At 52.7% G+C, this 14,117-nt stretch overlaps 1 protein-coding gene across 11 annotated transcripts in view; it reads left to right on the plus strand.

Moving 5' to 3' along the window:
- The window catches only part of AGAP1 (ArfGAP with GTPase domain, ankyrin repeat and PH domain 1), a 556,723-nt gene that overhangs the window by 478,243 nt on the left and 64,363 nt on the right, over positions 1 to 14,117 (plus strand). For all 11 annotated transcript variants that reach the window (XM_021075538.1, XM_021075539.1, XM_021075540.1 and 8 more), the window contains 3 exons: positions 3,415 to 3,569; positions 7,201 to 7,291; positions 10,604 to 10,826. In XM_021075538.1, the coding sequence (XP_020931197.1) occupies positions 3,415 to 3,569; positions 7,201 to 7,291; positions 10,604 to 10,826 (469 nt within the window). The remainder of the gene's footprint in view (positions 1 to 3,414; positions 3,570 to 7,200; positions 7,292 to 10,603; positions 10,827 to 14,117) is intronic.

Below are 14,117 nucleotides of genomic sequence, written 5' to 3' on the forward strand. Positions count from 1 at the left end.
AACGTTTAGTGACTTAGAAAAACGGAGCGCGTGTCCAGCAGACGGAGAAGGAGGAGAAAAGTGATGGAACTGTCGGTTCAGGTGATTGAGAAGCCGTGGACGAGATACTGCTGGGAGAGAAGACGTGTGGAAATGTGCAGGAGATGATCTGGTGCGTGCTTCCGCGTGCCCAGGTGAACTTCGTTCCCGTAAGTCACAGGGCAGAGCCACCCTGTACTTGAGTGACCTAATTGGGAGGTTTGGTCTTTGCCGGAGGCATTGGGAGTGTTTCGGCAGAGGATGCGCGGTAACCACCACGGTGTGGAATGAGACAGAAACACATGTGTTCCTGTGCCACCGACCTCCGGTGCTGTTGTCACTGCTTTGTGTTTAATCATCTGGGTGTGTGTGTGGACCCGTCCTCGTCCCACAGAGACAGCAGGAGCACAGACTGCCTCCTGCATGCTTGGAACTCTTGCACCCAGCGTGGTACCCAGCAGCGGGGGAGGGGCCGAGGGCCGCGTGCCTGCGCCCCGCATCGCCGCCGAGCAAGGTCACCCCTCTCCCTGTGGTTCAGTGGATGTGGCTCAGGATTCTGGCTGGAAATTTGAACAGGAACGCTTTGGGGCAGACCAGTTGTGCAGAAAGTTAACTGGGACATGAACGCCTGTCATTTTTATTCCTGAAAGACCCGGTAGAGCCCGATCTGAGGGAGCTTTTGTCCAGGCATGTGAGCTTCACAGATTAAAAAAAGCATGAGCCTGTTCAGAAGCTCCTGATTGACGGTGGCCACATTCTACCTGTGAATTACCAAGTTCTCCTTGTGGCCTCACTGCGACTTATGAAATTCCGTTTTGCCCTGTCTGTTCACCAGGGTAGTTTTGCCGGAAAATAGATGAATATGGAGCACTGTTGCGAAAGCATCCCTGTGGAAAAGCCTGTAATTCATAGAATCAGAGCATAAAAGCCCATATGGATCAAGAAGCTGGACCTTTAAAAAGTCAGCTCGCGAGGTCATGGCTCCGCAGTAACTGTGGGTATAAATTGCACATCAGCCATGGGAAGACCTATTTGAAAGGCAGATCTAATGTTTAAAATGAAAATCCCACGTATCCGAGGGCATTGGTAGGGGTGGGCAGAGCCCCCCCCCACTCACCCCCTGACCTCCCCTCTCCACAGCAGGGGGGTTTGTTCTCTGACTCTAGAACCAGAGGTTGGGGTCAAGTTCTGAGGACTCTCCCTCTTTGTCAGTTCACGTCATAACTCTGCAGAGAGGTCAGGCATCAGCGAGGTTCCTGGGAGAGCCTGGGCGCTCACACAGCCCAAGGTGGGCGGGCAGGAGGCTTCCTCCCCGGCTCAGGTCTCAGGGTGCCCCCAGCCTCTGCTCTCCCGCTTTGCGCACCATCTCGCTCAGCCTCGTCCCTCAGCTCCTGGGTCCACTCCAGGGGAAGCCCCTCCACAGCCCACAGTGCACCCTCTTCTCAGGAGCTTTTGACACCTGCAGGGAGAGGCCCAGGCCTTTGAGAAGCTGATGAGGAGTTCCCATTGTGACCCAACGGGTGAAAGACCTGATGTTGTCTATGGGAGGACGCAGGTTCAATCTCTGGCCTCTCTCAGTGGGTTAGGGACCCGGCATTGCTGCAGCTGCGAGGTGTAGGTCACAGACAGAGCTCAGATCTGGCATGGCTGTGGCATAGGCTACAGCTGCAGCTCCAAGTCGACCCCCAGCCCGGGAACTTCCATGTGCTGCAGGTGCAGCCCTAAAAAGGAAAAGGCCGGTGAGGGGGGCAGGAAGAGAGAAGCTGGTGGGAGCCGTGGACCCTTGTGTTGGAGAAACGTTGCCTTGCGTGAGGCTGGGCGGCTTATGGGAGGGGCCCTGACCCGCCTTCAGCCGCTGTGCAGAGCAAGTTCCCCAGATCGAGGCCCATCCCACCCGCCGGTTGAACTCTTTTAGAATGAATTCATTTTCGCGATGCCAGTTGTGCATAGACCATGATGCTGTTGTTAGCCGAGCGCAGAAAGAGGTCCCGAAAAGCTGACTGGCGTGGCCCTTTTTCCAGGGCCGTCCATGTTGGTTCAGGGAAGCGACTTCCAGGACCTGGTTGGGTGTTGACAAAAACGCAGGCATCTCTCCCCACCCGCCCGAGATCACTGGCCGAGAGACCCTCCCACCTGACCCCACAGTCGAGGAAGCTGCTTCTCTTCTGAGACTGCAGAGGAGGAGGCGAGGGTGCTGGACATGGTTGCATTCTCTTCAGGGATGACCTGAGGGACCGCCCTTGTCTCCGAGGACCAAGGGGTGGCAGTGCCACAGAGCCTTGGGAGAGGGGCGGAGGTCGGGGGCAGAGGTCGGGGCCATGAGGGGTGCTGCGGACACAGGCTAGAGGATCCAAGAGTGTGGAAGCTGAAGGCTTGTGCGGATGCAGGTGGCATGGCCGCGTGGGGTGACAGGGGTCATTAATGAAAGCAGCAGGGGTCCAGGTGGGCCTCCAGGTTAGTCGGGTTATTAAGAGCAGGTGCTCGCCCGCCCGGGGATCGTGTTGCTGCCAGTCCAGCAACCAGGGATGGGAAACCACGAATCACTCGTGAGATACGGCAGAAGCAGTCCTGCTCCAGACTCCTCATCTGCCATCGGTCGCTGGCCCCTGCTCGTGGCACCTCCTCTCCATTTTGTTTCGTGGCAGAGTCAGGGGGGCAGATGAGAACGGAGGACAAAGGTCAGTTGGAGGAGGGTGTCCTGTAGCCCATGTGGCCCTGAGTTAGCACGCCTGCTGTAGCCAGTGGAAAACGCAGCGAAAAGGTGGCTTTCCCCCATTTTAAGGGTGGGGGGAACCACTCATCCAAACTCCATCATGGCAAGTGAGGCAAAAGATGTGAACGCGAGGGCCCCTTCAGATCCACTGGAATTCCAGGCACCCGCACCCCCCAGGCTAGAGGCCTGGAGCTGAAGCCTTTCCCGCTGAGACGGGTCTTCTGCCCTGCAAGGGCAGACGCCCTCAGGCCTCCCTCTTTGCTGTGGATTGGCGCACAGGTGCTTAGGAAGACATTAAATTGCACCCTGAGATGAGCAGGATTCACGTAATTTTCATCCCCCTGTAAATATCAGCAGCCGGCAATGACTTTGCAGCATCACGTCCGCAAGTTGCTTGCCTGCACCCAGCACAGGGACCCTGCGGTCACACTGATTTTCCTTTTTCCTCATCCCCTGAGCATTGATTGAAACCAAGCTAAGCCACGCTGGCTTCAGGAGCCAAAGCTGGAGTGTCTGGAGGTCTGCGGATTCAGATCTCCTCTGCAGGGCGGCAGGTCCTGTGTGCGCTGCGGCCCCGTGCAGGCGCGATTGAACCCAAAGGCACTTTCATGACTGTGGACTTGGCAGAGGGGCCGGGATCTCATGAAAGCTCAACTCTTCATCCCCACCACTCTGTGTTTCAGAACAAGAAGAAAACTTTGAGTTTATCATTGTGTCCCTCACTGGCCAGACGTGGCACTTTGAAGCCACCACATATGAGGAGCGGGACGCGTGGGTCCAGGCCATCGAGAGCCAGATTCTCGCCAGCTTACAGTCGTGCGAGAGCAGCAAGAATAAGGTAAGACCCGGAGCAGCCTCCCCATCCCACCGCCCGTGCCCCCTCCAAAAGCAGGAGCCCCTGATCCCAAAAGGGACATGGCCGGAAAGGGGAGAGTGCCCTGTGAGGCGTGTGATGGGCAGACACTGGCTCTTCCTGGGCAGAAAGCTGAATAATTGAAAAGATTTCCAAAACCATGTGTCCATATGTATCCTGCGCCACGAATCAGTATCCTAGCCTAACCATGTTCAGAGGGCAGGGGAGCCCATTTTAGGTATTTTTTTATTTTTTATCATAGTTGATTTACAATGTTCAGTTTCTGCTGTACTGCCAAGTGACCCTGTTGTATACATATATACACGTTCTCTTTCTCATATTAGCTTCTATCACGTTCTCCCGTAAGAGACTGGATAGAGTCCCCGGTGCTGTGCAGCAGGACCTCATTGCTTATGCATTCTAAATGGAAGAGTTTGCATCTACTCACCCCAAACCCCCCGTCCATCCCACTCCCTCCCCTTCCCCCTCCCCCTCGGCAACCACAGCCTGTCTCCGCTCCTCTCAAATGTGAAGCATCCCGTTACTGTACATGATGGACTCTTGTGGACGCTTGTGGCTTGTATGGCCATGTTGCTTTTTGTTGTGGGCAGAACACACTCGGGAAAACAGGTGCAGACTTTAAAAGAGGAACAGTTCCGCTCTCATAAGCGCCCCAAATTCAAATCCATGTCAAGTTAGGAAACGGACTCTGGGTACAGGCCGCAATGAAAAAAGCTGCATGTACGGGAGCTGCAGGGGGGTTTAGGGAAGATAAAACATCAGTCTTCTAAACTGTTTTGGTAAGGCCTATTGTGTGCTTTATTCAGTTAAATTCATTTGCATTTGTTTAGCCAAGAAAAAAAGACTTTGACCTGCATTTTCTAAATTACTGCCCAGTAATATTCCTTCTACGAAATCATTTTTCTCGTATCCCTTTTCCTATCAGATTCCTTCAAAATCTTTTTTTTTTTTTTTTTTTTTTTTTGTCTTTTTCTAGGGCCGCACCCACGGCTTATGGCGGTTCCCAGGCTAGGGGTCTAATTGGAGCTGTAGCCGCCAGCCTACACCACAGCCACAGCAACGCAGGATCCAAGCCGCATCTGCGACCTACACCACAGCTCAAGGCAACGCGGGGTCCTTAACCCCCTGAGCAAGGCCAGGGATCGAACCCGCATCCTCATGGATGCTAGTCGGGTTCATTAACCACTGAGCCATGACGTGAACGCCTCCAAATCGTTATTTTAATGCTCGGATTTTTTTTTAACTCCTTCTCTGAGACCCTTTCAAGTCTTGGAGAGCGTTGTGATTTTTCCGACGATGAACAACTGGGAAACCGAGAGGAAAGGACATTGCCTCCCGACCTGCAGTTTCATTTATCACCATTTAAAGAAATTTGTGCCGATGGTTTATGTCGGCATTGTCATGAAGAAGGGGGAGTCTGTCTTTCAGAAAGATGGAGCGTCTTATTTTATTACCCTCTTCAGCCAGGGTAAACCAGACCGTGGTCATTATTATAATGTAATTTGCTTCTCTTTTGAAAAGATGCTTTATACCCACAGCAGGGAGAATCGGGGCCTTGTGCTTCTGAGCGCCTAGGCTTTACTGAGTCACAACTGCAGAGGTGGCTTCTGAGGCAAACTCAGGGTGCTTCCGGGCTGGCTGTCAGTGGGCCCGAGTTCTCGTGTCACCCACAAAACTCGGGCCCTTGGTTTCACGACAGATCGGGGGGAGGGCCGCGTGGCTGAACAGACGCATCCCCTGAGGGATGCCTGAAATCCCGTATCTCAGCTGGACTCTGCATTCCTGTCTCGGGGTGGGATTCAGGAAGGCGTGGGACGGCGTTGGCCACGTCTGCTCCACACCCTTGCCGGACGCCTCCCAGCTCACCTCTGAAACAGCATCACCTCTGAGCCCAAGGCAGACACCAGCCTTAAAATGCCGCCCCCATTCTCTCGCTGGGCACATACCCTCTCAGCCCGGGTTCCCCAGGAGAACGTGCACCTGTTTGCCTTGGGCGCTTGCTAAACAGGTGTGAAAGTGTACAGCGCAGAGATAATACCCACAAGAAAGAGCTGGCGGGGGGGGAGTACAGCCCGTGGGTAAGTCGGGGGTTGGCAGCAACTCTAGACAAGCATATCCATGCGTGTGCTGTAGAGATTATAGGGGTGACAGAGGCTGCCAGCACACCCCTGTGTGTGTCCATAGACACACACACACTCCAGATGCCAATACACATAGACACACCTTGAATGCTTAGGCATCTAACCAACGGGAATAAACTCCCAGTGATGCATGATGCTAATCAGACAGTAGCATTTAATAAATTATAGTTGATGATTAAGTAGTAAGCTATCAATTGTTTCACATCAGACAATTTGCCATAAGATGGTTCAATTGATGAATAATTGTGACACAAAAATCAAGTTTATTCTAAGTGTCCTCTGGGATTTATTTGGCTTTAACCATTTCACACACAAGCCTCAAAACCGTGTGTGTCCTTTTGCTTGGCACCTCCATTTTGAAGAATTCATCCTTAGTAAACGGCAAGCCTACCCTTCAGAGCACTGTTGAGAGTAGAGAAAAATTGGGAGCAACCTAGATATCCATCAAAAAACACCTTCATAAATGAGTCTTCCTACGTGGAATATTATGCAGCCATTTAAAAGGATGGTTCTAGAGACTATGATGGCATTAAGAGATGACAGCACGTCTAAAAGGCAAAAAGGGGTGTTCCTTGGTGCTGCAGCAAGTTAAGGATCCTGCATTGTCACTGCAGTGGCTCAGATCACTGCTGTGGCACAGGTTCGATCCCTGGCCCAGAAACTTCCACATGCCGATGACACAACCAAAAATTAAATTAAATTAAATTAAAAGTAAAAAGCTACAGGGTAGATTGTAAGGCAGTGTGTATTGTGCTGGCTGGTTTTAAGTACATCTGTGTATAGATGTGCTTTTTAAAAAGGCTAGAAGAATAGAAATCAAAATGCTGATAAAACTTAACTGAGTGTTTATAATTTTTCATGTTGTTCTTTTCCTCTGTTATTTTTTGTTCAAACTCACTTAGAGATGCTTAAGTACACACTGAAACACACTCCGAGTCCTCCCTGCCTCCACATGGCATGTGGCCTTGTTGCTATAACAACACCAGCAGAGTCTGGGATGAGAAGTGACTCTCCAAGGCATGAAGTGGGGGTGGGCAGTGTCTTAGGGCGCCGAGTCCCCCATCTGACATATCTTAACCTGGGATTCGGAGTTCCCATCATGGCGCAGTGGAAACGAATTCACCTAGGAACCTTGAGGTTGCTGGTTCGATCCCTGGCCTTGCTCAGTGGGTTAAGGATCGGAGTGGCTGTGGCGTAGGCCAGCACCTGCAGCTCTGATGCAACCCCTAGCCTGGGAACCTCCATCTACTGAAGGTGCGGCCCTGAAAAGAAAAACAAAAACAAAACCATGGGCTTTGTCCCCATCAGCTGGGCCTTGGTCCAGACACCCGAGGAGGAGGGCCTTCGTGAAGTTGCCCTGCTCTGTATTTGCTCGTCACCCTTTGATGCTCATGGGTGTTGGGGTCTCTCCGGGGTCTCATATCTTGCATTTGTGTGTCTTCCCATATGTCCAGTCCCGACTGACCAGCCAGAGCGAGGCCATGGCCTTGCAGTCGATACGGAACATCCGCGGGAATTCCCACTGTGTGGACTGCGAGACCCAGAGTAAGTGTGCCCGGGGAAGGGGGACTTGGCCCGGGGAAAAGGGAGGTGGGCTGGGCTGGCCGAGCCCGCCTGGCAGCGAACCCACATCTGTCATTTGGCGTGTGATTTCATGGCTTTAAAGGAATTGGAGTATTTTTGCTTGGACGTTTTTTTAACCCAGGGCCCTTCACCGCCTCTCTGATGGCACCGTCAGTCTTCCGTGTGCCTCAGGTCCCCAGGAGCCTCGGTCACACCCCGGGGGCCCAGATTCTGAGCCGCATCCAGAGAGCAACCTCTGGCTTGGTCTGTGATCATGTGTGTTTGCTTTTTCCATAAAAACAGAGTACCGCTGGTGAAGTCGAGCCCAGAGATGTCGAGAAGCATAGATTCTAGATTTTGCTCTCAGATGGTATCTTTTTCTTTTACCTTCAATTCACGACACACAAAGGCCTTTGATGGGACGGGCAGACTTCCTAATTATGCCTCGTGCCTCGAGCAGCCCAGCTCCGCTCCACGCTTTCCGTCGTCCAGGGCGTAATGCCATGTTCCCCGTGAGAAACTCCTAGAGTCATATTCTCGAGCATAAGGACTTTTTAACATTTCATTGGAGCATAGTTGTCTCTCTTACAGCGTTGCGCTAGTTTCAGGTGTACAGCAAAGTGAATCATTACGTTTCTGCCTATACATATAGCCGTTCTTTTTCAGATGCTTCTCCCATGTAGGTTATTACAGAATATTGACTCTCTAGGTCTCTACGCAATACAGGACGTCCTTGTTAGTTACCTGTTTGGTGTACGGTAGTGTGTATATATGAACCCCAAGCTCCTCATTCCTCCCTTCCCCCAACTTTTTCCCCTCTGGTGACCCTAGGATTGGTTTCAAAATCTGCGAGTCTGTTTCTGTTTTGCAAATAAGCTCTTTCGTATCGTTGCTTATGAGATTCCACAGGTAAGTGATATCCTAGGATGTTTGTCTTTCTCTGACTTATTGTACTTCGTACGATCATCTCGAGTTGCATCCATGTAGCTGCAGTTCATTCTTTTTTCTGGCTGAGTCGTATTCCATTGTGTGTTTGGATCTCGTCTGCTTTACCCATTCCTCTGTGGATGGACACTTAGGTTCTTTCCCCGTCTTGGCTTTTCTAAACTTTTTGTAAACAGTGCTGAGTGAACACGGGGTGAAGGGCTTAGTTTTGATTCTTCACCTCTCAGCCCTGGCACAGTGCTGGGCACATTCAGTGAAGTCTTTGCACTCATGTTTTTTGGTTGTGTCGAGGTGTGTCTTGAGGAGACGCAAGTCCAGTTGAAACCAGATAAAAGGTTCTGGCACCAGGTGCCAGGGGGTCCTAGAGCCCCCAGCCCCGTGGGCGAGGCCTGGACTTAGCGGCCACAAGGCCCAGGGCCGTGGAGAAGGACCCTTGGGGACGCACGGTGGCTCAAAGCAGACATCGTGCAGGCAGCAGGCAGGATGGGAGCAGGTGCGGGGTCCTTGTGGGGCAGGAGAGCGGCAGCAGGTGCAGCCGAGTGCCTCTGATTTGCTCAGGAAAAGAAGAGCAGGTGCTGCTCAGGTAGGAAGCTGGCCAGGTAGGAACTTGATGACCGAAGCAGGAAGAACTTAGGTTTGTCACAGATAAAGGGGAAGGGAAGAGCCACCTGGGAGGGACCACGCGTTGAGTGGGCAGGAAGGGGAGAGACAGCGAGGCCGGGTCTGTGGCCTCCAGGCCAGAGACGGGGTCTCCTTTTCAGGTGTCTTGACAGACTGCTTAAAAGCGTCTTCTTTTGTTGCGTTTTTAAGTTTTACTCTCAAAATGTGTCCTGAAAGGAAGTTAGTTAGAAGAGAGAAGCCGTCATTGGAAGTGTGTTTTTGTCAAAAAGTTTTTAAAACACGGGGTCTGAGAAATATCAGAACCTCTGTGAGGAGAAAGGACTGCAGTTGTTCCACCATCAGCTAAAGGTTCCTTTAAAGGGAAGACTCTGTGCCCCACCAGCTGTGCCGCGTGTGCCCAGGTGTAATGTCAAGAGAAGTTTCTGAGCGCGGGGTTGGGCTCCCTGCTGTGTTTTCTCAGCGGTCAAGGGGAAGTCAAGGGGCCGAGGCCACAGGTGTGGGACTGACACACTGGCAAAGGCGTTTTGTGTTGTTGTTTGGTTGTTGGGGTGTTTCCTCTTCCCAACCACATCATCTCTGAAGTCACAGACCCTTCTTGTGGGTCCCCACACGGTCTCAATCACCACCTTCCCCCCTTTGTATTAAATATGAAATAAATGACGGGCTCATTGCTGCTGAGGTAGCATCAGGCCCCTCCTGGTCATTTGCCATTTATAGAATGCTTCCAAATAAATATGATGTCAGCCTCTTGGCTTTTTGTTGACTCTTCAGTGTCCCTGGAGGAGCTCTTGATTATTCCTGGATGGTAGGAGCCTTATTTGCTTCAGTCGGTGGCGAGAGCCCTTGCCTGGCAAGGTCAGCCTCATCTTTGCGCATCAGCTGGTGATCCTAGCATGAAGCCAGCCCTGGGCCTGAGTCCTCAGTCTTCTCAGGATGTCAGCCCATTCCACACAGGGAGGGATCTGGCCCAGGGGTCCCCAAGCTGTTCTCTGAACTCAGCTCCGTGGCCTTGGTGCAGTGTCACAGCCAGAACCCATTATGATTGATTTCGCCAACCGGGGTTGATTATGCCAGGATGTAACCTAACCAAAGGACCATGGCCGCCATCTTGCCAGCAGCGAAGGATGGAGGCATGGGAGTTGCTTTGGTGGCTACCCTTGAGTAAGATCCCTGAAAGCCACGTTTTTTCCTTGTAGTGCGCCTTTGTCCACCTCTGAAATTTGCGAACATGCCCACCGTGTCACAGCCAACGTTGATGTGCCCGTGGTTGCAGAGGTGGCTGTGAGGGACACTGCGGTTTGGGAGTGAGCCAGCTGCCCCTCAGCACACCTCCTCTCCCCCTCCATCAGCAGACATCCACCATGGACGCCAAGTCCTGCCTGATTTTTTTTCCGTGGGTGTCTGCCCTTTCCGGGGAAAATGCTGCTGTTGACGTATCAGAAGGCGCATCTTTCCATCCAAAGCAGTGCTTCCAATTGTTTATTGTGTAGAAAACGCCAAAGCTTCGGCTAAAGCCAGATACTCAAAAGTGGCCACCAACGTATCAGGTCTTTGGGGATGCCTGAACCAGCTCCAAGTGCTGGCCAGGGAGCGGTTTCGAGCCCTGTTATCCCGGGGAAGGACTGCTGGATGGGAAGTCTGACGGGCCCTTTTGTTCCCGAGGGCTAAGGGCGCTGGGATGAGGGACGAAGGTCCGATTGCACATGGCGCCTGTTCCTCTTCCCGCAGACCCCAACTGGGCCAGTTTGAACTTGGGAGCCCTCATGTGCATCGAGTGCTCAGGGATCCACCGGAATCTCGGCACCCACCTTTCTCGAGTCCGATCTCTGGACCTCGACGACTGGCCCATCGAGCTCATCAAGGTGATGTCGTCCATCGGGAACGAGCTGGCCAACAGTGTCTGGGAGGAGAGCAGCCAGGGGCGGCCCAAGCCCTCGCTGGACTCCACGAGGTAGGGACACGGGCACGTGGGAGGGAGGCGTCTGCAAGCGGCTCAGCAGCCCGAAGTGACCCTGGGTGACAGCCACCCACAGGCATGCTGATTCACCCAACACGGCAACGTCTGTCTTTGAAATTGGTCTTTGGCAGATGTGGACGATTCAGACTCCTTAATTTTTTATGTTTGTTTTTTCACTTTGGGGATTCCTCTCCCTCTCTTAGAAGTGTGTTAGGCTGCTAACCTTATGAATATATCACTTTAATTAATACATTTCTAATCGGCATACGCTGTGCTGTTAACACTCATTATGAATTTTTGATTCTTTAATTTTGCTCTTCTTACGGCTTTCACAAGCCTCTGCTCAATTGGTTCCCCTTCCGCACCCCACCCCCACTAAGTGAGCTTCTCGTAACCACGTATGTTTTATTTTCTGAACTGTATTTCTAACCGTGCAATCAGCCAAGTACGGCAGAACGGATGGTGGCTCCTCATTAATGTTCGCTGTTACCCCGCGTAAAAAACCACATTTATTTTGAGGCCGTTTCATTTCTCGTATTTCATTTACAGCAATTAGAAGCCGTCTTTGAGTACACATGCATATTTAATGTGCCTAAGAGGTGATAAAATGGCACGAGTTCTGAGAGAGCCTCCATCGCAGAGGCCGACTGGACCGTCCCGTCTCCGTGGCATCCTGGGGGGCACAGGGGCTGCACCCGCGCCTCTGAGGCAGGGGTGGAGGGTGGGCTTGGCGTCTCAGGTGTGCGCAGAGGTGAAGCGGGAGGAGAGGTCTGCCGTCGCCAGCGCTGGTCTGTTGGGCTGACGACCAGACAGCACCAGTATCCCCGGCATCTGTCGGTGGTGGGGCCGCGGGCGAGGGGTGAGGCATCGATCCTACCGCGAAGCAGTTTTCACGTGGGAGGTCCGTGGGCTCTATCTCGACACGGAAAAATGAATTTGCGGTGCCCCCTTCGGTTCGCTTTAGGGAATGAAGCTGACGTTACTCCCTGCTCTTCCTCCTGGGCGCCCTGTGGGGAGGAGGAGGCGAGGGGGTGAAAAAGCAGGAGGGGTCGGTGTAAAGTCCGCACAGGTGGGCAGTGCGCGCTCCGTCCACGCAAGTTCTTTCGTGAAATGTACCTGCGGGCAGCTCTCTTACAAACGGAGGAAATGGTGCCCGTTTCAGATTTTTCCGCTTGGGTTTAACCCTGATGTGGCCACATCCACTGGGTCATCAGCAAGGCACATTCCGAAAAGAGTGATTTCGTGTTTTCACGCGTTTTTAATGTTTTAATATGCTTTTTCATACATCACGTTTCCTTGTTTAGGTCTGAGAAGGAAAAGTGATGAGCAAGTGGGTTGAGTTGGGTGGGTGGGTGCGGGAAACATGGAGATAGGCTGGGAGAAGATTAACTTCATTTCACTGTTTGCATATAAAAGGGGCATATATACTATTTTTTAACATTGTGAATTAGAAAAGTGTGTTTTTCCATCTCTCATACTTAGAACCCGTTTGGAATCCTTAGAAACAAAGACGCGGGTTGATTTTTTAACGGGTGAATGTTTTCTCTTAATTTCATCTCATTCGGAAGTGAAGACCCCGTGTATAAAGGGGTTTCATCGCCCTGACGCGTGTGTGTGTGTGTGTGTGTGTGTGTGTGTGTGAGTGAGTGAAACCCCAAGGAGAGCACTTCCCCGCCCCCGGGGTGTTATTCGCGTCATAGTTTTATGTGCTGGGGACACTCGAGTTTCCTTCTCACAGGTGGAGGCAGGGCCGTGAAACCCCATGGCCAGGGTGACGGGGTTGCGTGGCTTTTCCAGAGGCGACTTCGGGATGCCTAAATCCCGTCCGCCTCGAGGAAGATGCCCGTGTTTGAGAATTCAGCGCCTCTCTGTGCCTTTGGTAGCTCTCCCAGGAGTTTTGTTTTTCACGAATTCAGCGAACACTCATTGAGTGACCTCCCGTGGAAGAGAGATGATCATAAGTCTCGGGCGATTGGTGATGTCCCCAGGGCCACCTGAGGATGCCAGGACCGGGGGGCTGAGGGCTTTGCTGCGCTCTGTGGAAGTTCCACTGGAGAAGGTCATCTGAGCTGGAGGTTACACTGTGGGGTGACTTCCAGGCCCGGGGCGTGGGGAGTGTGTGGGGGGAGCAGGGGAGCAGCCCAGACAAAGACGAACGCGGCCATCTCAGGGCCCAGGGGAGCCGGGACCCTTGCGTCGTGCTGTGAGGAGCAGGCACGGTCAAGGCCACAGCAGAGCAAAGGCCTGGGGAGCCAGGGGCAGTGTTCTCACAGCGACTCGGGGTGGGCCCAGGGCGAGCTGTTGGGTCTGGGTGGGTGTTGGTGTGTGTTCCGCCTGCTGCACAGAGGACCAAAGGCAGCATCATAGAAATGGATGGAGACAGGGGCGGAGGCCAGCGGGAGGCTGTGGTCCTGGAGGAACGAAGCAAAGCCTCAGAGACCCTCAGAAACAGCTCTGTGTAACCGCACAGAAAGAATTCAGACACCCCCTGCCACCTCCTGGGCTCCCCCCCCCCTCCCCCGGCAGCTTCCTCCCATAGAAATAAAAAAACTCAAGGTTTGGGCTAGAATTGCCAATTCAGTCTACGATTCGAGAAAAGATCTCTCATCTGGACCCGGCTTCCCCTAGATGAGGAAAGACACCGCCCCCCCCCCATTCTGTCCACCCCACCTGGATCTGTCTGCAGAACCTGGGGGTGCCAGCTCAAACAGCTAGAGGGCTCTCTAATGTGGCCCCGAGGTAATACTAAAAAGAAATATTTTAATAAATTTTTACCTCTATCCGAGGAAAAGCCAAGTGCAATATATCCTGTCTAATTCTTTGAAAAAGGGCCCAGCTGTTTTCCCGAGAAGCCCCGTCCATTCTGTCTTGTTCAGAAGATTCATTCTGACAGTGGAATATAATTAGAAACGTGCTCTTCCATGGCTCCAACACATGCGTGCACACATGCACACCCACACACTACACACGTGTGCACACGCACCATACACACTCAGGAAGTAGAAGGAGGCAGATCCGTCTCCATAGAAACATCCCAAACCACCCCACACTGGCGTCTCCCGGACCTGCGGGTGAGTTAGGGAAACGAACGGGGCCTCTGACCGGCCGTCTGCCCTCCTGCTCGCGGTCCCCGCGCCCCTGATTAGGGCAGCTTCGGACGGCTGGTAATTGGTTCCAGCGATTCTCAGCTGCCCTGAGAACTGCCGTTCAAACTTGAGCAGCATTGAGATCAATCGAAGCTGACGGCGGCAAAGCAGTATCGACTTCCCATTCCTAAACCGGGGA

Source organism: Sus scrofa, chromosome 15 (assembly GCF_000003025.6).
Source record: "Sus scrofa isolate TJ Tabasco breed Duroc chromosome 15, Sscrofa11.1, whole genome shotgun sequence".
In the NCBI taxonomy this organism is placed as follows: domain Eukaryota; kingdom Metazoa; phylum Chordata; class Mammalia; order Artiodactyla; family Suidae; genus Sus; species Sus scrofa.